General features: G+C 42.4%; 1 protein-coding gene across 12 annotated transcripts in view; it reads left to right on the forward strand.

The window, feature by feature from the left end:
• The window catches only part of raraa (retinoic acid receptor, alpha a), a 590,811-nt gene that overhangs the window by 500,669 nt on the left and 68,581 nt on the right, over positions 1–21,561 (forward strand). For all 12 annotated transcript variants that reach the window (XM_078224102.1, XM_078224111.1, XM_078224103.1 and 9 more), the window contains one exon: positions 1,954–2,102. In XM_078224102.1, the coding sequence (XP_078080228.1) occupies positions 1,954–2,102 (149 nt within the window). The remainder of the gene's footprint in view (positions 1–1,953; positions 2,103–21,561) is intronic.

Raw genomic sequence — 21,561 nt, forward strand, 5'->3', positions numbered from 1 at the left:
TGGTGGCCTGAGCCCTCCACTGTTTCCACCCTTGCATCAGAGCAGAAGATGGATATTATGGTCAAGATAGAGTATGGTGGGTGTAATAACTCCACGGAGGCGAAAATCCCGTCACCAAGTTACTTTATTTACACCATACATCTGTACACAGCCAGCTCTCCATTTGCTCCCTGCTGAATGCAGACTGGGAGTCTTTGACACACCTGCTTTAAATAAGGAGCATGAGGCTCCCTGATTTAATCATCAATTAGGAGTTCATACTCTCGCAAGCCAACCTGGCTGAAGCCATCACAGTGGGACAAGATGGGAAGTAGGAGAGAAACTAGAGAAAGGCATAGGGCAGGACAAAACCTTCAGGGTGGTTTGGCTTGTTAGAATGGGATGTGGCAGTTGAATGGGATGGCCTTACTACTGGTGACAACAAAGTTCATGAGCTTCTTGCACTTGTTGGTGGAGGTGAGGGGAGAGGAGATCAAGGAGACTATTGATAGCGGAGAAGGAAAGCCAGGAGTTATCTCTACATTCCTTAATGATCCTGAAATAGTGAACATGTTTTGCCCGAGGAGATCAGGGCCTGATAGTGCTTGATTTGGTCTACCCAATGCCTCCATGATGTGGAGATGCTGGCGTTGGACTGGGGTAAACACTGTAAGGAGTCTAACAACACCAGGTTAAAGTCCAACAGGTTTATTTCGTAGCAAATGCCACTGGCTTTCGGAGCGCTGCTCCTTCGTCAGGTGAGTGGGAGATCTCCCACTCACCTGACGAAGGAGCAACGCTCCGAAAGCTAGTGGCGTTTGCTACCAAATAAACCTGTTGGACTTTAACTTGGTGTTGTTAGACTCCTTACAACAAATGCCCAACCATAAATATTCAAATCTGTGCCTCTTGGACTTAAGGGGGTAAAGACAAGGAAACAACCATGGCTGGGGGGGGGGGGGGGGGGGTGCTGGAGTTATCCTGGTGGACTTCGATAGAATTATATCACGATAATACTGATTGTCAGCAATTAAAGTTAATAGAACAATAAAATCCAAATGTGAAACTATTGAAGAAACCAGAGGATTGTGCTACAGGATAAATATCGACTAAACTCACCCAATGGCAGCACTTAAAAATGTTACAGTATATACGGTAGCACAGTGGTTAGCACTACTGCTTCACAGCTCCAGGGACCTGGGTTCGATTCCCGGCTTGGGTCACTGTCTGTGTGGAGTTTGCACATTCTCCTCGTGTCTGCGTGGGTTTCCTCCGGGTGCTCCGGTTTCCTCCCGCAGTCCAAAGATGTGCGGGTTAGGTTGATTGGCCATGCTAAAATTGCCCCTTAGAGTCCTAGGTAGGTTAGAGGGATTAGTGGGTAAATATGTAGGGATATGGGGGTAGGGCCTGGGTGGGATTGTGGTCGGTGCAGACTCGATGGGCCAAATGGCCTCTTTCTGCACTGTAGGGTTTCTATGATTCCATGATTCTATATTGAAAATAAATGCAAGTGTAATCATTTTTTATGTTGCATCAGGCAGTGTAAAATTGAAATAAAATGCATTCAACATAGTTAAGCTGTGGCAATCATGATAGCTTGATGGCCCACATACTTCAGTTCATGTTCGGTTTATGTACATTTTGTTAATGTTTTCATGATGGAAGTCAAATGAGGATTGGAGAAACAGAAATCTGCATTCTCCGACCCATTCTCCCTTTGAATGTAATTCTCTGTAAAGAGTGTGATTTACTGCATGACAATTCAATGTTTAATGGTCAGCTTCCAGTTGCCAGCATACTTGATAATACTTCGCCAAAAACAAGCCTTGTCTCAATGTGCCTTCTGACTGTTTCAAGTTCCTCCTGTCTATAATTTTTGTAGTTTGTGTGAATTGAGTGCAGTGAAAAAGTTAAATGTTGTTGAATGCCTTCTTTTACATTTAAATTCTGACTCTTTTCTTTCTTGTATTTCAGCCATTGAAACACAGAGTACGAGCTCAGAGGAGATTGTGCCCAGTCCACCTTCCCCACCCCCTCCTCCTCGTGTATACAAGCCCTGTTTCGTCTGCCAAGACAAGTCATCAGGTTACCACTATGGAGTCAGCGCTTGCGAAGGATGCAAGGTACGAGATAAGACCTGAGGTATTTTCGCTTTGCTGTGCCAGAGTCAGGAGAGTGGTGCAATAATATCTCCCCCGATTGCTGTTCTTCACTGTTTGTTTTTCAACCACTATCAATTTCTATCGGGGCACCAGTCAGAACGGGTGCTAGTGAATCAGTGGGAGTATTTGAGCCCCTCGTAAAAGTGGGTCCCTGTCATCATGGGAACAAGGAGAGTTGACCTCTATCACAGAATTGTTACAGTGCAGAAGGAGACTGTATACATTAGCAACATAGGTCAAATGCCAGGGAGAGGGGTGTTTGCCATCAGCAGTATTCTTACTTGCAGAAATGCCCTTAAGGACATAATTACTCCACCTTACACTTCCAAAAACATTAACTGTTCTGATATTCCAAAAAGATAAACCTGACCCAAATTTAAAATTATTTTTTCCATTATTTTGCAGCCTTCATTAGCCATCATTATGAAGGGAATCTCATCCCTACCCACCGGTAGCCCCAACGATAGACAGAATTTAATCTTAAGTGTACCCACCTCACTCCCCAAGTCTATCAAAATATGTAATACTGACCCATAACACTTGCCTGCCACTGAATTATAGTTTGGCATTTTCATTAGAATTGTTAAAACACATGTATGATCACTGCATTTCTTCCTTTAGGGTCTTTTATTTGTGGTATGCCTTGTTTTCACTCTAGTTAAAGAGTTGAATGATGACACTGCTCGTATTTGACAATCCAGGCCCAAGCATGAACTGCATTCCAGACAGGCAACACTCACAGTAAAGAAAACAGCTGATGAAAAATGGATACCAGCTTTGGGGTAGGGGTGGGAAACTTGGATTTTGCTACTCAATCCAAAAGATTATTTTTACTCTCACCCATGTTTCGGCACTTAATCCTGCTCTTCATCAACCATTCCTCCACAGTGAAATCCATTGTAGTTTAGGTCAAAAGGGTATACAAATTCAACCATTATGAAGTGGTCAGTGAAAAAATACTACACAAGTACATTTAGTTTGTGCATGCAAAGTGATAATGAGAGTTATGAGACAGCTACCTGTAAATGTTGCAAATATTATTATCAGAGATTTACATTGGAAATAGTGCTCATCCCTTTCAGAACAGGTGATCACCACTTGGCTGGTACAAGAGTGATCCGCGTGATATTTTTTTCCTGGTTAAATCTGCAACCAACACACTTAGAAGGCTGTGGGTTCAAAGTAAATTACGAATCGGGCAGATAAAATACGCTGATATTCCGGTGTAGTAATAAGGAAGTGCAACAGTGTTGGAGATCTCATCCTTACGATGAGATGTTAAACTATACTTTGTCTGCCTGTTCAGGTGGGCATTCAAGATTAGAGGCCCCATTCAAAGACAAAACAGGGTGGTGTTCTTTCCTCAACCAAAAATAGATCAGCTGATCATTTGTGGAATCTTTCTGTGTGCAAAATGACTGCCATATTTACCTACATAGCAACAGTAACTACACCTCAAAGAGCTATTGATTGTATGTGAAGTGCTTTAGGATTAATGTGGTAAGGCACAGTATGATCCAAGCTCTTTATTCTGTGTTGTAACATTTGACAGAAAGCATGTTTGTCTTTCAAGAAGTGAGCAAGTTCACGGGTCTTTCAGACCCATTCAACGTGCATTTTGCTCCCCTCCCTTTGAGAAAAGGATTAACGTAACCGTGCCTCTGTCACATGCAAGGTAAATGATTAAAATAAAAGAAATCCTCTCAGCTAGAGACATAGAAAAGAAGCCCCTTTTTATTTGGTCATAATGAGACTGTTTGGTGATTTCCACAACTGCAGTAACATGTTTTATTGAATGAAAGAAAAGTAAAAATTAAGATTCTTTTCAATGACTTAATCTCTTGTCACATTTATGGAGCTGAAAGGGAGACATTCCTTTGGCTAATGGAGTCTTTCAGCGATTTTCTTTGGGGCAGAATCGGCTTTGAGCTGCCATTGGCGGATTTACAAACAGTGATAGTTCTTGGCAAACACCTCAACAACACAGGTTCAAGTGGAGGAGCAGAAACTTAATTTAAACATTGAATGAAATACATTGTTGATGAAGCTTTGAATTTTTTGATTTGAACAGTGCCAAGTGATGCAGTTACTTGAGATTGAGGTTGCGGGGGGGGAGGAAGAGAATTGTGACCTGTAGGAGGTTTAAGTAACAAGAATGTTAGGAAGTTATTTGTAGTTTCCTGAGTAACTGGGCATGACTTTGTAGTCTAATTTATGTGAGTTTCTCCTCTGGCATAGATCTCAGACAGCTCTGCCAAAATGTTTTTGAGTAAGAGTCATGGTAGATTCTTATGTCTGTGGAACAGGTTTATGCTTTTAATAATTGAAAGTAGTTTGATGCATCAAAATGTTCAGCTTGTACATTCTTGTACATTTAAGTGTTAACTGAAAATTTATGCTCTTAATTGCCTTATAGTGTAATTCATGCCAAAGTGCCAGCGTTAAGAATAGAATGGGATTTTTTTTTTCATCTAATACTTTGCGGTTGATTTGGCAAGTTTGAGTTCCTTCAATGGTTTAATAAAGATCCTGGGCAGAATCTTACGGCTGTTCACTCCAGCGGGATTTTCTGATCCCGCTGCAGTGAACGCAATTTGCCTGGTGCCAACCTCGCCATCCTCTCTGCAGTGGCAGCAAGGCGTGAAAGGCCGGTAAGATCGCTCCCAAAATCTTTCATCATTGATACTATTAACTTGGGTTGGACTCCACTGGGTTGCATGTCAAGCACTTAATTTGGCCTCAGAACCCCTGCATTCGAGAGAGAAAAAACGGCTGGTGTTTCCGATCCTGATCATTATCGAGGGACCTCCTGGAGTCCCTCAAGAATCAATCCTCGGCCATCTTCCTATTTCTCATCTACACTTTGCCCATCAGTGGCCTAAGCCCTTTTTTAAATTAGAAATATATCTATCTCCTTCTTGAAACCATTCAACCATTCAGCCTCCGCTTAATTCGCCCCATGTAATAAATCTTGATCTGTTTTAAGTTATGAGTAACAGGGAAAGTTGTTTCCATTACCTTCTACTATTGTCCAATTACAAAGTGGCAGTTTAAGCCATCTGACCATCCTGCAAGGGTAGCACAGTGGTTAGCACTGCTGCCTCACAGCGCCAGGGACCTGTTCGATTCCCGGCTTGGGTCACTCTATGTGCGAAGTCTGCACATTTTTCCCATGTTTGTGTGGGTTTCCTCCAGAAGGTACCTTTCAGACCCCTATGGAGTGCAAGTTTTCCAAAAACAAAACCATGTCAACTTCTGACTCCATGGAAATGACCATTTTTTAATGTTTCCAACTAGTATTTTTGTACTGTCGCTTACTTTGTCTATAGTTTGGCACATTTACCTTACACATCCAAAGACACTGTCCCTTTACTTGAGAGTCATCTTAAAATACCACTAAATATGGTGGCACAGTGGTTAGCACTGCTGCCTCACAGCGCCAGGGACCCGGGTTCAATTCCTGGTTTGGGTCACTGTCTGCGTGGAGTCTGCACATTCTCCCCGTGCCTGTGTGGGTTTCCTCCGGGTGCTCCAGTTTCCTCCCACAATCCAAATACGTGCTGGTTAGGTGCATTGGCCATGCTAAATTCTCCCTCAGTGTACCCGAACAGGCACCGGAGTGTGGCGACTAGGGAATTTTCACAGTAACTTCATTGCAGTGTGAATGTAAGCCTACTTGTGACTAATAAATAAACTTTACTACTTACTGTTGTTAGTTCTTCAAATTGATCTATCCTAATCCAATTTTCCTACCTTTTATTTGTATTCTTGTAAATCTTCCTTTTCAAATATTTAGCCAATTTAATTTTAAGTGACGTATAGCCTCTACCTAAAGAGCTTTTGTACTAAAACATTACATATTTTAAAAATCCTCTACAAAAAATTGCTTCTAACTTCCCCCTGCATTCCTCTAATGATAATATTCTTTGGCTTTTTCTTACCAATTTGCAAATCGAATGAAACATTCTCTTCCTGTTCACTAGTGTTGCTGCAGCATGTACAGTAATAGGGTTTGGGAAACCTTTGAGTTGGTCCTTGAGACCTCGAGCTTTCTTGAAGACATTTGTCCTTGTTACTACCTTCTGTGTCTACATCCAAATAACTGATGGAGGCGATGTGATTATTTTTGTAAACTAGTGTTAGGATCCACAGTCTTTGGCCATTTTACAATCTGAATCAGATGAGATCAACAGCATTGTGGAACATCAAAAAGCATTTCATTGTTAAAACATAGCACCATGTGTTCGATACATGTTCTAGCCAAAGTTTGCTTCCCCTCAAATTCTGCAAGTGGGTGGGATTTACAAAAGAAATATGCAAACAACTATCATTTTAGACCACAGCATATTCCAGTACTTCCTTGGATCATGGACATCAAGATATCTTGCCTGTGACAATTTGATTGTTCCCATACCAAAAGTGGAGATTGCATTCAATTATCATTGACCACACGCAACAAAAACATTGGAAAGGGATGGCATATTTAGCTGGCTCTACCAGCATTAAACTCAGGCTGCTGTTGTTCTTCTGAGCCACATTAACCCTTTCATAGATTGGTGTTACCTAAATGTTAACATGAACGTGTCTGAGGCATGATCCTCAGCACATCTTCATTATACATTCTGCATATTAGTTTCCTCCTGAACAGCATATAACGTCGACAAACACCAAGATCATATAACATATTGGGTGGGGGGATCTTAACAAAAAGATTCTAAGTGTCGAACGAGTGGGAAAACGGGAGACAATCGCACCCATTTTTTAGGCGAGCTCTCGGACACAATCATACGGCACTTAGTGCAAAAAAAGGACATTGGCCGGTATTTTACTGGTACGCTCGCCCCGATTCCAGGGGCGGGCGAGGCTCAGAGAATGGCATTCTCCATTGGCCTCTGGCGGGATCGTACGAATCTTGGGTGGATGTGCCAGTAAAATTCCGCCCAAAGCATGAATCACGCCAGTAGGGGGAGTGGCGGAGTCTATTCTCACCAGGGAACTGGCTGCTGACTGCAAGATGCGCGATTGCGCATGCACCTTGATCTCTCAGTATTCTGTTTACAGATGTACACAGAACATTGCGAGGTCTGTCAGTACCTCCACCCACCCCCGGATGTTGGCCCCCCTACCCCCCAACGATCATTGGATCCCTGGCCAACCGCCACCCCAAAACTCCGCCCCTGCCCCCAACCACCAGGGGGGCTTCAATGGCTTACGGTCTCACCAGCGAGGCCATCACGACAGGTCCCCCATTGCTGGGGATCTTACATGACCCTCGCCAGCGAGGACCTCCATCAGCAAGAAACCGCACACGCATCCTGTTTTTTGCCCCTCTCGCAGTCTTACTGGCTTGCCATGCCGATCGACCGGCGTGACGAACTGGTAAGATGCTGCCCCCCCCCCCCCCCCATGAACTCCAACACAAGTCATTCCTATGCTTCCAGGCAGATTCATCAAAAGATCGGCAAGTGTCTGGATGCCTATGATTAACATCCCGTGTATAAGTTACTGACCTGGTTATAAAATACATGCTGCTCATTGTTCAGTACAGACATGGGCACAACCATCACAAGATGAAGCTTTTACCTGACTTTCTCTAGATAGTGCATTGATTGTTTATTGGATAGCCTTTGGGGTTATTCCTCGGTGATATATGTTTCTTCGGGATATATTCACTTTTTTTCCTCCACTTGGTCAGAAAAACTATTAAAGTCTGAAATAAAGGAACAGAAAATCCATTGTGGCTCTTCTGGAGAGCCCTTGAATGGGTTAATCTGCATAATGTGCATTTGACAATTTTCGAATGCCCTTCTGCCACCACAGGGAATGTAGTTAGTAAATCTTCACTCAAATTAAGTACAAACACTTCAACAAAATCTCTTATGACAGCCTAATTTTATTCAGCACTGCAATTTAGCAAAATGTTGATCTGTAAATATTCAAGCAAATCTTAATTCTAATCAAACAGGTGAATAAAAATCTGTTTATTAAAAATCTGAGTTTCTTGACTGCAAACTTTGAAAACCTTGGGAAAGTCAGCCACGGTAAAAGCTTCAAACATCCAGTGTGCAAATTTAAATAAGCTGTGCATTAAAATAATGTCACTTGATTTTAAAACTGACCCCCAAAACTTCCTTTCTCCTTTATTTTATCTCCCTTTTCATTTAATGGTGGTGTAAAATGTCCTCTGGGTTTATAAAACTTGTTGCAACAATTTAACATAAAATAAAACTTGCAGAAATATTATCACACAATTATTCCATAATTTGCCTGATCAAAGCATATGAATTCTACCAAAATAAATTTCAGCCTGAAGTGGGTTTGGTCTGTTTAATTTCTGGTTCTCAAACTTTATCAATGACAGCAGAAAAGTCTTCCCCAACTTTTACCAGTTCTGCCTTTTATCAACAATACCACAGGCTCACTTTATAAAGAACTTGCATCCTTAGAAAATGAAAGTGTGTTAAAACATGCAGAAACAGTGACTTCTATTTTTGTGAGAAACCCTATCCTATTAGGAAAGACAGAATTTTAGCTCATCACATTTAAAATAAAAACAAGAAGTGTTTCCTACTTATGTCCCATCTGTACACAAGGCCTTGCCTTTGTTTGTTTCATATTCATTTCAATTTTTTGTGAATCGCTTCATCCTCCTTTTGGAGTTGAAAGGCGTTCAAAACATCTTATTTTAGTAACTTTCCTGAGAGCAGGTAAATAGGCGTGGGTTCAGTCAGTACAGATCAATCTGAAAATATCTCTGTGTCTTGGATGGCAGAAGATCTCCCAGGACTTCTCTAGACTTGGGTCATTCTTGGTCACGGTTGCAAGACTTTAAGACCATAAGACATAAGAGCAGAATTAGGCCACTCGGCCCATCGAGACTGCTCCGCCATTCAACCCTGGCTGATATTTTTCTCGTCCCCATTCTCCTGCCTTTTCCCCATAACCTCTGATCCCCTTATTAATCAAGAACCTATCTATCTCTGTCTTAAAGACACTCAATGACCCGGCCTCCACAGCCTTCTGTGGCATTTAAAGTTACGGTGCAAAACTTAGTTCAACTTGGCCGCATTGTTATCTGTTCTAATTTCTTTAAAAATAGACCACTATGAATGAGACAAAGGAAGGCGACCTTGAATCTCCCAAGAGTTTCACATGAAGATGAACTTCATTAATGCCGTGCATTTAAACAGGCTTTCTTAGACATAAACTGTACTCAAATTCTCCAGGACTAAACATAAAAACTCCAGTCAACCTAACAATTCACGACTTATGTAGCCCGATAAAGCTTAGCTTATTGATTCCCTGTTTCAAATCAGAAGTTCCAGCTGTTAGGTAACAGTCCCATGTCACAAATCAGATACTGTTTATGTAATTAGATTACCAATTATTCACGGTGGCCAGCCACAAAAAAAACCAGTATTCATAATTTAGGAATTTGATCAGTCTGTAATTTCAGTTAACGTCAGTTACTCTATCTAATTCAATTGAGACCCAAAAACCGAGAGACTCAGATTTCAAAACAGCATAGACATATGAAAATATAAAACAACATGTGCAATACGACCTCCTCTTTAAATGCTTCCCGTAGACTCTTGTTATTTCCAAAGTCGTCCTCCTTTTTATACCTTTGAGTGGTAGCTTCAGTTATTGCCAATTAAGGAAAATGTCATTTGTTATCCTAAGTGTTTTTCTTCAATCTGTCCTTGAGATATGGCTGACCACTGTGTTCCCACTGTATCATACATTGTGTTCCTACAATATCTTACATTGTCTTATAGTTTCAGTAGATGTTTATTTAATTGCAACATTGTTCTCAGTGACGAATCCACACTTTTAACAGTTTCAGCAATTATGCTCAGTACAGTAGCCAGTACTAAATCATAACAGACTTGAAGGTTGACTTTAACCAGGACAGTAATTGGATGCTGCAACTGAATTCATCATCTCTGATTTGGAAGAGAAAATGTAAACCACGTTTCTCCCTCCTGACTGTTCTCTGTGATATCTGCGTGGGTGGTCATTGAGTTGGATGTGCTATAATGGCCTTCCGAAACTTTCTGCTTATCTTGTAAATTTTACCTTGCAACTGCAAAGCTCCATGGAGATAAAAAGTACCCTGAGGTTAAAAATTTCATCCAAAAGATAGCATCTTTGACAGAGCAATACTATCTGAGTACTGCTGATGAATTTGACTGCTTTGTTGCCAGGGCGCTTTCAATGCCATTGTGCGTGCTGGCAATAGCCTCTTGCACTTGTGGGAAATCTCAGATTTCTGCAAAACCCAACGCTCTTGTAGCCTGTCTTTCGGGATCCTGGCGGAATTGGAAAAAATTGGTGCACTGTTCTGAAGAGGGTGCCTGTCACCTCCCAGATGCACTTGTGTGTTGCTGACTGGGAGATGCCTCAGAGGTTCCCAGTGGAGCCCTGGAAGGAGCCACTGGCAAAGAAGTTTAAGGCTGCGGTGACCTTTAAAACCACTGGCTTGGGATTGCCTCCAAGTCCTTTGTGGAAAAGCTTGGCAGATGTATCCAATCAAAGGTGCCTCCAGCATTATCTTTTGCTCGTCTGCAGACAGGTGCACCGCCTGTGATATACCTGTGGTTGGGCCAATGCTCACCGTTGCATTGGACTCTGCTTGCTAGCATCCTGACCACCTTGAGGTCTCGCTGCCTCTTGCTGCTCAGACTGTTGTTCCTCCTGGCCCCGTGCCAAACTGCAACAGGTCGCCCTCCTCTCATCTCGATTAGAACCAGTAGAAAGGCAGTGTTGCCTAGAACTTGCATCCTCCAGCCCTCAGTGGATCAGTGAATCAACTGAAGTAATAAATGTAGTGAGCATGTTCTTTACAGGTTTTCCTCCATCTTGAAGTCACCAAATCAGTGCCTGGTTTCCACCTGGATGTGGCATCCCTGACCGGCCCAGGTGAAGGACATCTGCAGGGCCAGAGATAGGTATTCCTCCCATTCATACATGACTGTGCATGGAGACATTGACCTTTGACCGGGTTGATGAGACCCATGTGTGAGAGCCCTTTATCTGACACCATTCAGCTTGTCTTTAGTACCCTCAAGGCTATTTTTAGCATTTTTGTGATAGAACCATATCGAGGCAAAATATGATGCTACATTTGGCATTTCCTGCAATATAAGTGGTGGTCACCCTACTGAGAGTTGAATGGCACAGAAGCCCTTCAGAAATGCTGCCCTCTAATGCTATCTGTAACCATTCTCAAGGTCAAATACATTTTCCAGGTTACAAGTCAGAGCCTGAATAAATCTGACAAGGATAGATACTATAATTCGCATTTTTATTCGGAGTGACTTTGATGGTGATCTATGATCTGGAAATTTTTAATTATTCCAGCCTTTTTCATCTTCTCTGTCCACGCTGCACAAGATCCCTGGCAACTGTGAGGTGATTGTCAACGTTACTGCTTGATTGATTGGAAGAGTTAGATTTGAATGGCAACCTTTTTCCAACACCCCCTTCCTCCCCCACATCTCCCACCCACCCCCCCAAAAACCAATCTGTTTCGCACACCAAAACGTACTATATAGTTAAGAGATAAGGTGGCTGTCAACTAAATCTGGGATTGAAAGTCAGTGCTTTCAGTCTTTAATAAGTTAGCATTTTAGCAGCAGGACCAGACCCAGCGACAATGACTAATATTTGCATGATCCCTTTTACACAGAACAAAATATCCCAAGGTGCTTCACAGAGGCAGAAGGGAAATGGTTAGTGAATAAGAGCTTAGGATTGCTGACAACAGCTTGTTCAGAGAGGTGCATTTACAGCAAGGATTTAAAAAGTAGAGAGGGAGGTGGCGATTCCAGAGAGTAGGCTATAATTAACTGTATTACAAGGACTGTAATCTGTGTAAAGATGTGTTTGTGTTTTAAATAGAAAATGCGAGTTAATTGGCTTTTATACCATTATGTAATGGAGGTCAGTTGTGTCAAGGGTTTAGCTGCATATATTTAGACACAGCTGGAAAGCTAAGAATTGCTGGAGGTACAGAGGTAATGTACTGAGTTGGCTGCAGTCCTTGAGGTTTGTATTAATGGTGGCAAGACTGGGGGACCATTTTTAGTGCTTGGAATCAGACTTTTATCAATGTTTGGCAGGTCCACTCCTGATACGACACTATGGCTTTCCTTAATATTTCCAGATGGGTGGTTATCTCACAGATAATCTTGATTCAGAGTGTTGATGAATTATAAGCCATTAGATCCTGAAGCAGTGTAAATTAAGGTCATTGGTTATTTTTATATACATCCCTTGAACTTCTGTTAAACCTATTAAACCAGAGTGACCTTCACTTGCTCGTTGTTGGTTAGCTTCAGAAGTAGTGCTGTACTTGTGTGTTCATTGGACCCAAGCTCAATACCCAGTTGTGACTATTATTCAGACTTGATTATGTTAGCTTTCCAGGTTCCGTTGTCCTTGGTTGGGCTTAAATAGAGTTCTTGACAGCAATGGAGTGCTGCATCTTTGCAGCGAGGAAAAGCTAATAGGACTAGTCTTGTAAAAGTGATCACCTGTCAAGAGATTGACCTTGACAGCAGAATAAGAAGTCTGACCCAACATTTCCCATCCCTGTAGCTGACAAGAGAAAAAAAATGGCTTGAAAGTATAAATACACTAAACTTCTTGCGCAATCTGTAATACACATGAAATTTTGTCCTCTGGCTGGTAAAATTGCCCAGTAACGAGGTGACCGTGGCAGCGAAAAGCAATAAAACATCAAGCTGACGGGGGAAATTCTTCCATTGTTTATCTGCAAGTACAGTACAAGTTTTCCTGGGCTACTCCCTCTTCAGATTTCTGCAACAGTAGAGTGCTAATAAATGCAAGTAAAACTCCCAGTTACTTATAATAAGGGGATTCTTACTTGACACTGTAAATTCTAATTGTGCGTAGGCATTTGCTTTTGCCTTTCCTTTTGTTTTTATTTCGCTGTGGATCACCCTATCACCTTTCCTTTTGTTCTCCGCCCACACCCACATTCCCCTGCTTGTGTACTTGTTTACAACTTGTTTCATCTTTAATCCTGTTGAAAACTCATCAACTTGAACCATTGACCCTGTTCCACTCTCCATAGATGCAGACTGACCTGCTGAGCGTTTTCAACAGTTGCTGTTTTTATTGCAAATTTCCAGCATCTGTTGTATTGTGCTCCTCTAGAGAGAGCAATACAGCGTGGAAACAGGCCCTTCGGCCCATACTGACCAATGACACCCTCACAGCTAGCCCCAGTTGCCTGCATTTGGCCCATATCTCTCTCATCCTTTCTCATCTACGTACATATCCTAATGCTTTTTAAATGTTGCTATTGAACCTGCCTCAACCACTTTCTCTGGCAGCTCATTCCATACACGCACCACCCTCTGCATGAAGAAGTTGCCCCTCAGGTCCCTTTTAAATCTTTCCCCTCTCACCTTAAACCTATACCCTCTACTTATCTGTATTGAAATCCATTTGCCAATCCTCGGCCCACTTCCCTAACTGGTCAAGATTCCCTTGCAATTTCTGATAACCTACTTCGCTATCAACAATACCTCCTATTAATGGTTACTAAGCTTATTCAGTAATTCATACTGTAAAAGAATCATTAAGGCAATCAGCAATGTGTAACAATCCCTAATAACAGTAACAGAAGGAATCTCATTTGCAAGTGTATTAGGAGACTGTTGTAGGAACACAGAAATGCATGCCAAGGTTGGTCTAATTACACAGATTGCGCTGTTCCAAAGCATTGGCCAAAGTATTTGAAACAGCTTTCATTGCGTTGGAACTCATCTTGTAATACCTACCTCCTGACTAAAATATGAGAAAAGCAATATCTGCACCTTGTGGACTTTGCATGCTGCCACAGATGTTCGAACTGAAATGAGCAGTCCATAAAAGTTTGCAATTTGGCAGCACTCTTTAGAGATACATAACCTCATTTCATTGTATCCTGTTATGCCAGAACTGGAGGCTGTGGTGCAGACCTACAGTGTGTCTGCTGGCTCTTGATATCACTCAGAGAGGGGTTACTCGGGAAAATAGCTTCAGCATGACTCCATGGGGTGGGGGGGGGTGGGTGATTACTTATTGAATATAATCTGAAACACATGAGGAGCAATTGCTACAAAATCTTAATGTTTCTTTAAAGCAGTGGTTCCCAAACTTTTTTCACTGGGCCGCACTTTCAGAATAAAAATTTGCTCGCGCCACACCGAATTTTTTATTGATAGGAAATACATTCAAAAACAAAAAAAAGCAACTCCTAGCAGTGCTTGATCCATAACATAGAACACGACTACTTTATAATATGATCATGGGACATCATCCTCAGCATCACTTGATGCTCTTGCTCTCACTTTGGAAAAATATCTATCCATGTTTAGATGTTTCTTTGATTGTCCTTGGATCTTCCCGCCACACTTGCCATCCTCTCTCGCCGCACCAGTGTGGCGCGCCGCACCCTTTGGGAACCACTGCTTTAATGTCAAATTCTTTCTTCAGACTTTGGAGAAATAGTGAAGCTTTTAACAAATGATTTTTTAAAAAAAACTTATTGTCTGGAATGTTACGGCCATTCACACCAGTGGGATTTTCCCATCCTGCTTCAGTGAACGGAGATTGGGCTGGACGCCAAATTCTCTGACTTCGCTGCAGCAGGAGCATGGCACGAACGGCCAGTAAGATTGCGTCCATGTCCAAGGAAGCCACAGGTTTTCCTTCTTGCGTGAGGCCTGTTCACGCGATTTTACCACCAGAGTTTCCCTTATGACTGAGTAGATGAAGTCACTGTGCAGCGTATCACTTAGCCATTTGTGTCAGCCTTGGCTTTGTGGTCGTACTGTTGCCTCTGCGTCCTATTCGATAAAGACCCGTGCCTGACAGAGGAACAACAGAATAGTGACACTGTGATTATTTGGCTATAAAAAAAAATTTTCAAAGCTAAAGATAGTGAAAACATAAACTTTGACATACTTTCCCAACTGTGAAAATCTTTCATCTTCTGTGTATTTCATTAACAGGCCAATCTTATATATAGATAAGCATGCAGTTGAATACTATGTAATATATGTAACCTAGTTGTAAGATATTTTGGATTTAGACTTCTGTATATTGTAAATAAACATACATTTGTAAATGCACTGCAGTCCATCAGTATTCAGTTTCATTCATTGACATCCAAATTCAATTTGACCAAAATCCTGTCATTCAAATTAGAAGGCCGTGGAAATCATAAGAACTGGGAGCAGAAGTGGGCAATTCAGTCCCTTGAGCCTAATACAATCATGACTTATCTCACCTCAATCTCAACTCCACCTCCCTGACTGCTCACCATAGCCCTTACTAAGTAAAAACCTGTGCAACTTGTCCTTAAATTTACTCAAAGTCCCGGCATCCACCATTCTCTGGGTAGTGACTGATGACCACAGACTGATGACCCTTTGAGGGAAGTCACTTTATAGAATAGAATCCCTACAGTGCAGAAGGAGGCCATTCCGACCCATCGAGTCTGCATCGAACTCAATCCCACCCAGGCCTTATTTCCGTAACCCGACATACTTACCCTGCCACTCCCCCTGACACTAGGATCAATTTAGCATGGCCAATCAACCTAACCCGCAACATCTTTGGACTCTGGGAGGAAACCGGAGCACCTGAAGGAAACCTATACAGAGACGGGGAGAATGTGCAAACTGCACACAGACAGAGACCGGAATTGAACCCGGGTCCCCCCTGGTGCTGTGAGTGCTAACCACTGTGCCACCGTGCTGCCCTTCATATCTGTTTTAAATCTGCCACCCCTTATCCAAAACCATGATCTCTTATTCTAGATTGCCCGGCAAGAGGAAACATCTTTTCCACATCGACTTTGTCAATCCCCCCTTCGCATCTTGTACACCTCAATTAGATAATGATTTCTGCCACCCTGCTTCCATCTCTTAAATCAACAAAAATGATGCAATTTAAAAGTTATATGAACGATATTTTGTCCTGTATGGATCAACTGGTAAAGCCAACATAGAACTGAAGCATTAAAAACCCAATAGTCCAAGTTCAATTTCTGGGTTTGTTCTAAATTAGCTGTTGCTTTCTTGAGGCTTGAAGAGCAGAAGCAGCCAAGGTTCCCAGTCTTGATTTGCTATCAGCAGATTCCCTACTTGGAAAACACATAACTGAATGTTGGGTAAGAACAGGACTAGGTTTGGCTGTGATAGTACTTGCAATCAAACACCCTGCTGAAGGCTCATAAAGAAATAGATACTTGATTGGGGCACCAAGGACTGCAGACAGCTGTGGTACTGCACCAGTGCAAGGGTTTCTTCCTTTAGAAGAGATCAGGAAAAAAAAGATGAAGGTGAACCGATTTAAAAAGTACATCGCAACTGTTTCTGCTGCAACTGTGATACCGTTTGTAGCTGTGGGCCCAAAAGGCTAACAATCAAGGTTTAAAATATGCAAGAGCGTGAAGGAAAAATTTGGCAGTGGAATGAACTGACGGTATGCATTATGCTGAGCAGCTGAAAAATTCATACTCTGGTAACATTTCATGTCTGTTTAGGTGTCGAATTTGAATTTGGGGTTTAGGCCTGGAGCAGTGAATTGTATACAATGGGAGCTAATGGGAAACTTTTTCGAATAGTGAAAATATTTGTTTTGGTAAGAATTATGCTTGGATCAGCTTGATAATTATTTGAGATGTTTATATACATTGATGCAATAGGAACGTCACCATAATTTATCAGTAACCATGTTGAATGCATTGTGTACAGACAGCTGCCAAATATATTTACACGGATCTGCTCCTATCAACAGTACACTTAGAAACAGCTGTCTGTAATGAGGCCAATGTACTTTGGAAGTATAGTGAGGATTGCAGTGGCTGCACAGATATTAGTGCCAATCTTCCAGATTCATGCTGCAGGTGGAAGTTGTTGCCTTCCAGCTGCACACACTGGGGAATCACGTGTGCTGGCCACACTTGCCTGACCTCTATGACACATGGGCAGTGCTCCTTACTGGCTGTGCAAGCTCAGCGAATCGGCCGTTGTGAGTCATGTGATACTTGCTGGAGCCTCCCTTTTTCCCAATATAGGGTTCAAGCATTCTTGTATCCAAATGGTTGGGAGAGTACAGGGAGCGGCAACAACGACTTTCATTTCTAAAGCACCTTTAACATAGTTAAAGTTCCAAGGTACTTCCAGGGAGCATTATCAGGCAGAGGATTAACATGTGTTACATGGGAAATATTAGGAGAGATGGTTAAAAGCTTGGTCAAAGAGGCAGGTTTTAAGGAGCATCTTAAAGGAGGAGAGAGAGGCGAGAGAGGTTTAAGGAGTAAATTCTGGAGCTTGGAGTCTATACAGCTGAAGGTCCAGTGGTGTGCAAAGGAAATTGGGAATGAACAAGAGGCCAGAGTTGGAGGAGTGCAGAATTCTCAGAGGGCGAATGCTCAGCTCCCTTATCGGCTGCTCTCGTGTATATTAATAATCCAATCCAATTTTCCTGAGAGCATGACTTGTCAAGTTTCCATTTATAAGTGAAATTATATTCTCTCACCTTTGTCAGTGGGAATCCAGCTTCCATTAAGAATAACGAGAGGAGGTAAAATAAACAGGGGTATTTAGTGCACTCAGACCCCAGGTTGCTTCTCAAGAACGCTTAGCACAGTATAAGAGCCTCTTGAGACAGTATATGCTTAGAGAATGCAGATGCACTAGACCCAGGTCATGTTGTTGACTACAGCAAGATACACCCAGGTGCAGAGCTCTACCCACTGATGTTCATTTATGTTTTTTTAACGTAACCCAGTGTAACAAAAGCAGCCAGACCATTTGTTAAAACTGAAAGGTTTAGAAAAGCTCCCGAGCAGTTCAGAAATCACCCGGATCAGCTCACATTGCAGCACCTAGATGTTAAAGTGTAGCTGATACAAAAACAAAACTAACCAACTTCGCTTCCAAGCTATACCACACAATGTGCCGGATTATGAAACTAAAACTCCTACACATCAACACTGTATAGTATAACTGGCTTGTTTATTCTGAAACTCAATATTGGGCTGTCTCCTTCAGCACTGACACTGCTAAAAACAGCTTCGTAGCTCAGAGGATAAATCTGCCAAGCTGCTTAGTCTTCCACCTCTTCACCTCCTTTAAGACCTTTCTTAAAACCGACTGAGATCTATCCGTTAGACACCTTTCCTAATCTTCTTAATTTACCATCCATTTTTCCTCATGCCTCTTGGGAAGCAGCTTGGGATCTATTTCCACATTAACGGTGCCATATCAATGTAAGCAGTTGTCATTTGATGTTTGGAATGCCATTACAGGCTTAATTGATTGCTAATTTTATATATTTGTGCCTTGATAAATTTCCAAATCAAGCTCACGTTAGTTAGCATTTGAAAACAAACTTTATTGTTAGTACAATTGTTATTTTAAAATAACCAATGCACGTCATATTGCTGGACAAGCACTCAGCAGGATCTGTACTTTCTTGAAGGGAAATGGGGCTCATTGATCTGTCAACAGCAGCAGCCCAGAACACGGAGGAATTTCTAAACCTAGTATCAGGTTGGTGAACAGTATCGGTGCAACTGGATTAATTGTAGATGGGCTTCCTACTTGCCGCTCATAACTTATGGAGCAGGATAAAATAATAGGAGGAAAAATGTTGTAACCATGAGTGGCAAAAAGCCAGAAGAAATATAGGAATTTTGGCCGGGCAGGTGTTTTACTCCCTAAAATTTCCAGCGTCCCTTCCGCAGGTGTTAATCTCTGTTAAATTACAGTAGAGAAAGAATTTCAAGCTTTTTCCCACATAATTGCAACACATATCTTTACAAGTAACTTATAGCGGCAGAAAAATGGTGCAGAAGCTTTTTGCACTTATTTTTGCTTCAAAATCTCCTTACACTTGTTGGCTCTTCCCATCATCTGCCCACTAGTCTTGAGTGACTTTATTTGGGCATTTGTTTTAATGAGCGTACATTTCTGAGGGTGTTTGGGGGGGCGGGGTGGTTGTGTGTGCTTTTACATTCTCAAAGCACTTGGGGTAATGTAAAATGAGAACTAAAAGTCATAGCTATTTCCCACTTCAACTCAGGCAGTTGGAGCTGAGGCATTTCTGGGCCTGAAGAGTGTGAAAAGCTCCAGTTGGAAAGTTTGCTGTTCTGCCTGTGCACACCTGTATTTCTCATTACTAGTGGCAGGGTAAAAGCATTGGAAGGTTTGTACCCTTCACCTACAGCGAGGGCTTCTCACTGGCAGGTTTGGCATTCCCGAGGGGATAACCCTTTATCGTGATAGGCAAGCAGCGCAAGAGAGTCAGGAAACCTCTTGTGGTTTAAGGTGTATACAGACCACATACACCAACTTTCAATCTTACATATGTGCAATATTGGGTCATATGAGGATCTTAGCAAGAGTGCAGTGTATTGTGATTCGTGCTGCAACGCGCATGCATTTGTCAAGCGACTGATGCACTTTGCGGAAGAGCTGGCTAATTCAACACCTTTGGCATTACATGGCAGCAGCGATATGGGGCCATCGAGCTTTACGAGGTTGCTGGCTTTCCCAAGGTCCAGAATGCAATCGATGATGCTTATGTTGCTCTGTGAGCTGGTGCAGACAACCCACTCATCAGGAATTGCTCCTACTCCCTCATAGCACAAATTATGTGTGACATTTGGATGGCACAGTGATTAGCACTGCTGCCCCACAGTGCCAAGGACTCGGGTTTGATTCCAGCCTTGGGTGACTGTGTGGGTTTCCTGCGGGTGCTCCGGTTTCCTCCCACAATCCAAAGATGTGCGGGTTAGGTGGATTGGCCGGACTAAATTGGCCCTTGTCATCAGGGGGATTGGCAGGGTAAATGCGTGGGGATGGGTGGGTTTGTTGTAGCATCAGGCCTGATGGGCCGAATGACCTCTGTCTGTACAGTAGGGATTCTATGAATTCTATGAACATGTAAAGAATTCCAATTGTTGACACCAGATATTATGGAAGCTGTCATTCTTCCTTCAAAATCCAGTCCTCCCTGACCTCCTCAAGGAACAAAATCAGATCAGTAGATGACTTGTAAGTGGCAAAGCCAACTACATTCCCATGTGGAATGAACCCACTAAGGATGTCCTGTACAGCAGCAGAGGAGTTCTACAGTCCTAGATGCCATTACTAGATTGGTGATGAAGAAAACTATCAGGCTCTTAAGCTGATGCGTTTCCTGCATAGACAGATCGGAGAGGTTCTACACCCATGTTCCAGATTGTGCTACATGTAATTATGATTGAATTGATGCTATCCGCACATTAAAGTAAAGTTTATTTATTAGTCACAAGTAGGGTTGCATTAACACTGCAATGAAGTTACTGTGAAAATCCCCTAGTCACCACACTCCGGTGCCTGTTTGGGTACACTGAGGGAGAATTTAGTATGGCCAATGCACCTAACCAGCACGTCTTTCGGACTGTGGGAGGAAACCGGAACACGCGGAGGAAATCCAGGTAGATAAGGGGAGACCGTGCAGACCCCACACAAACAGTGACCCAGACCAGGAATCGAACCCCAGTTCCTGGTGTCTGTGAGGCAGCAGTGCTAACCACTGTGCCACCGTGCCGCCATCTTGGCTTGGTTATATAAAAATGACTGGACTTTAGACATTGCTGATGAGATAACCCTAGTGACTACTGCAATTGGCATCAGAGCACATCTCATCACTGAAGTCATCTTTTCTGTGTAATTTTTGACACTTCCCTCTGTCAGGAAACAGAGGTAATTTTAAGTAAATTATATTTATATTTGTGGGTATTAGAAATAGGGTATAGCTTGTTCTGATCAAGTGTGGCTGTAATTGCCTTTCTTTTGCCTATTCTAATGCCTCTAGGTGCAATCTCTGGGTCAGTATCTTGAGAAGTGCTTGTCTGATCATCTGTTATAAGGAGGTGCCTGGGACAGAGGCGGCTGTCTTAAGTCACAGCTGGCTGCATTCTTGAATCTTGTGCGGTGTGTAACCTGCTCTTGTCCCCCATATTTCACTGGAGTGATACTGAAAGCAACAGACGTTGTGTTTTTATAATGATAAAAAGTCATCGATCACTCTTAAGGGATTGAGTAACCACGTTGTGGGTTAATTTACTTAGACTAGGCACATGGGAACAGCTACACAAAGGTAGAAAACTTGAAGACATCAGCAGCAGAGCATGAGAAGTGTGTCATGTGATTGAGTCTCAGTTTCAGCTGTGTGTGCGCTGTGTTCTGCTCTCGCACAAGTGAAACTGAGACTGAATGACATGACACATTTCCCTTACTAGTGATGGCATGCTGCAATCCATTAAAGGCATATTACAACAAGAGGTCCAGCTTATGCTGCCATAAAAATGGAGAGTCATGATGAGGCACGATTGTTCTCTTCC

The sequence above is a fragment of the Mustelus asterias genome, chromosome 11 (genome assembly GCF_964213995.1).
Source record: "Mustelus asterias chromosome 11, sMusAst1.hap1.1, whole genome shotgun sequence".
Classification (NCBI taxonomy): domain Eukaryota; kingdom Metazoa; phylum Chordata; class Chondrichthyes; order Carcharhiniformes; family Triakidae; genus Mustelus; species Mustelus asterias.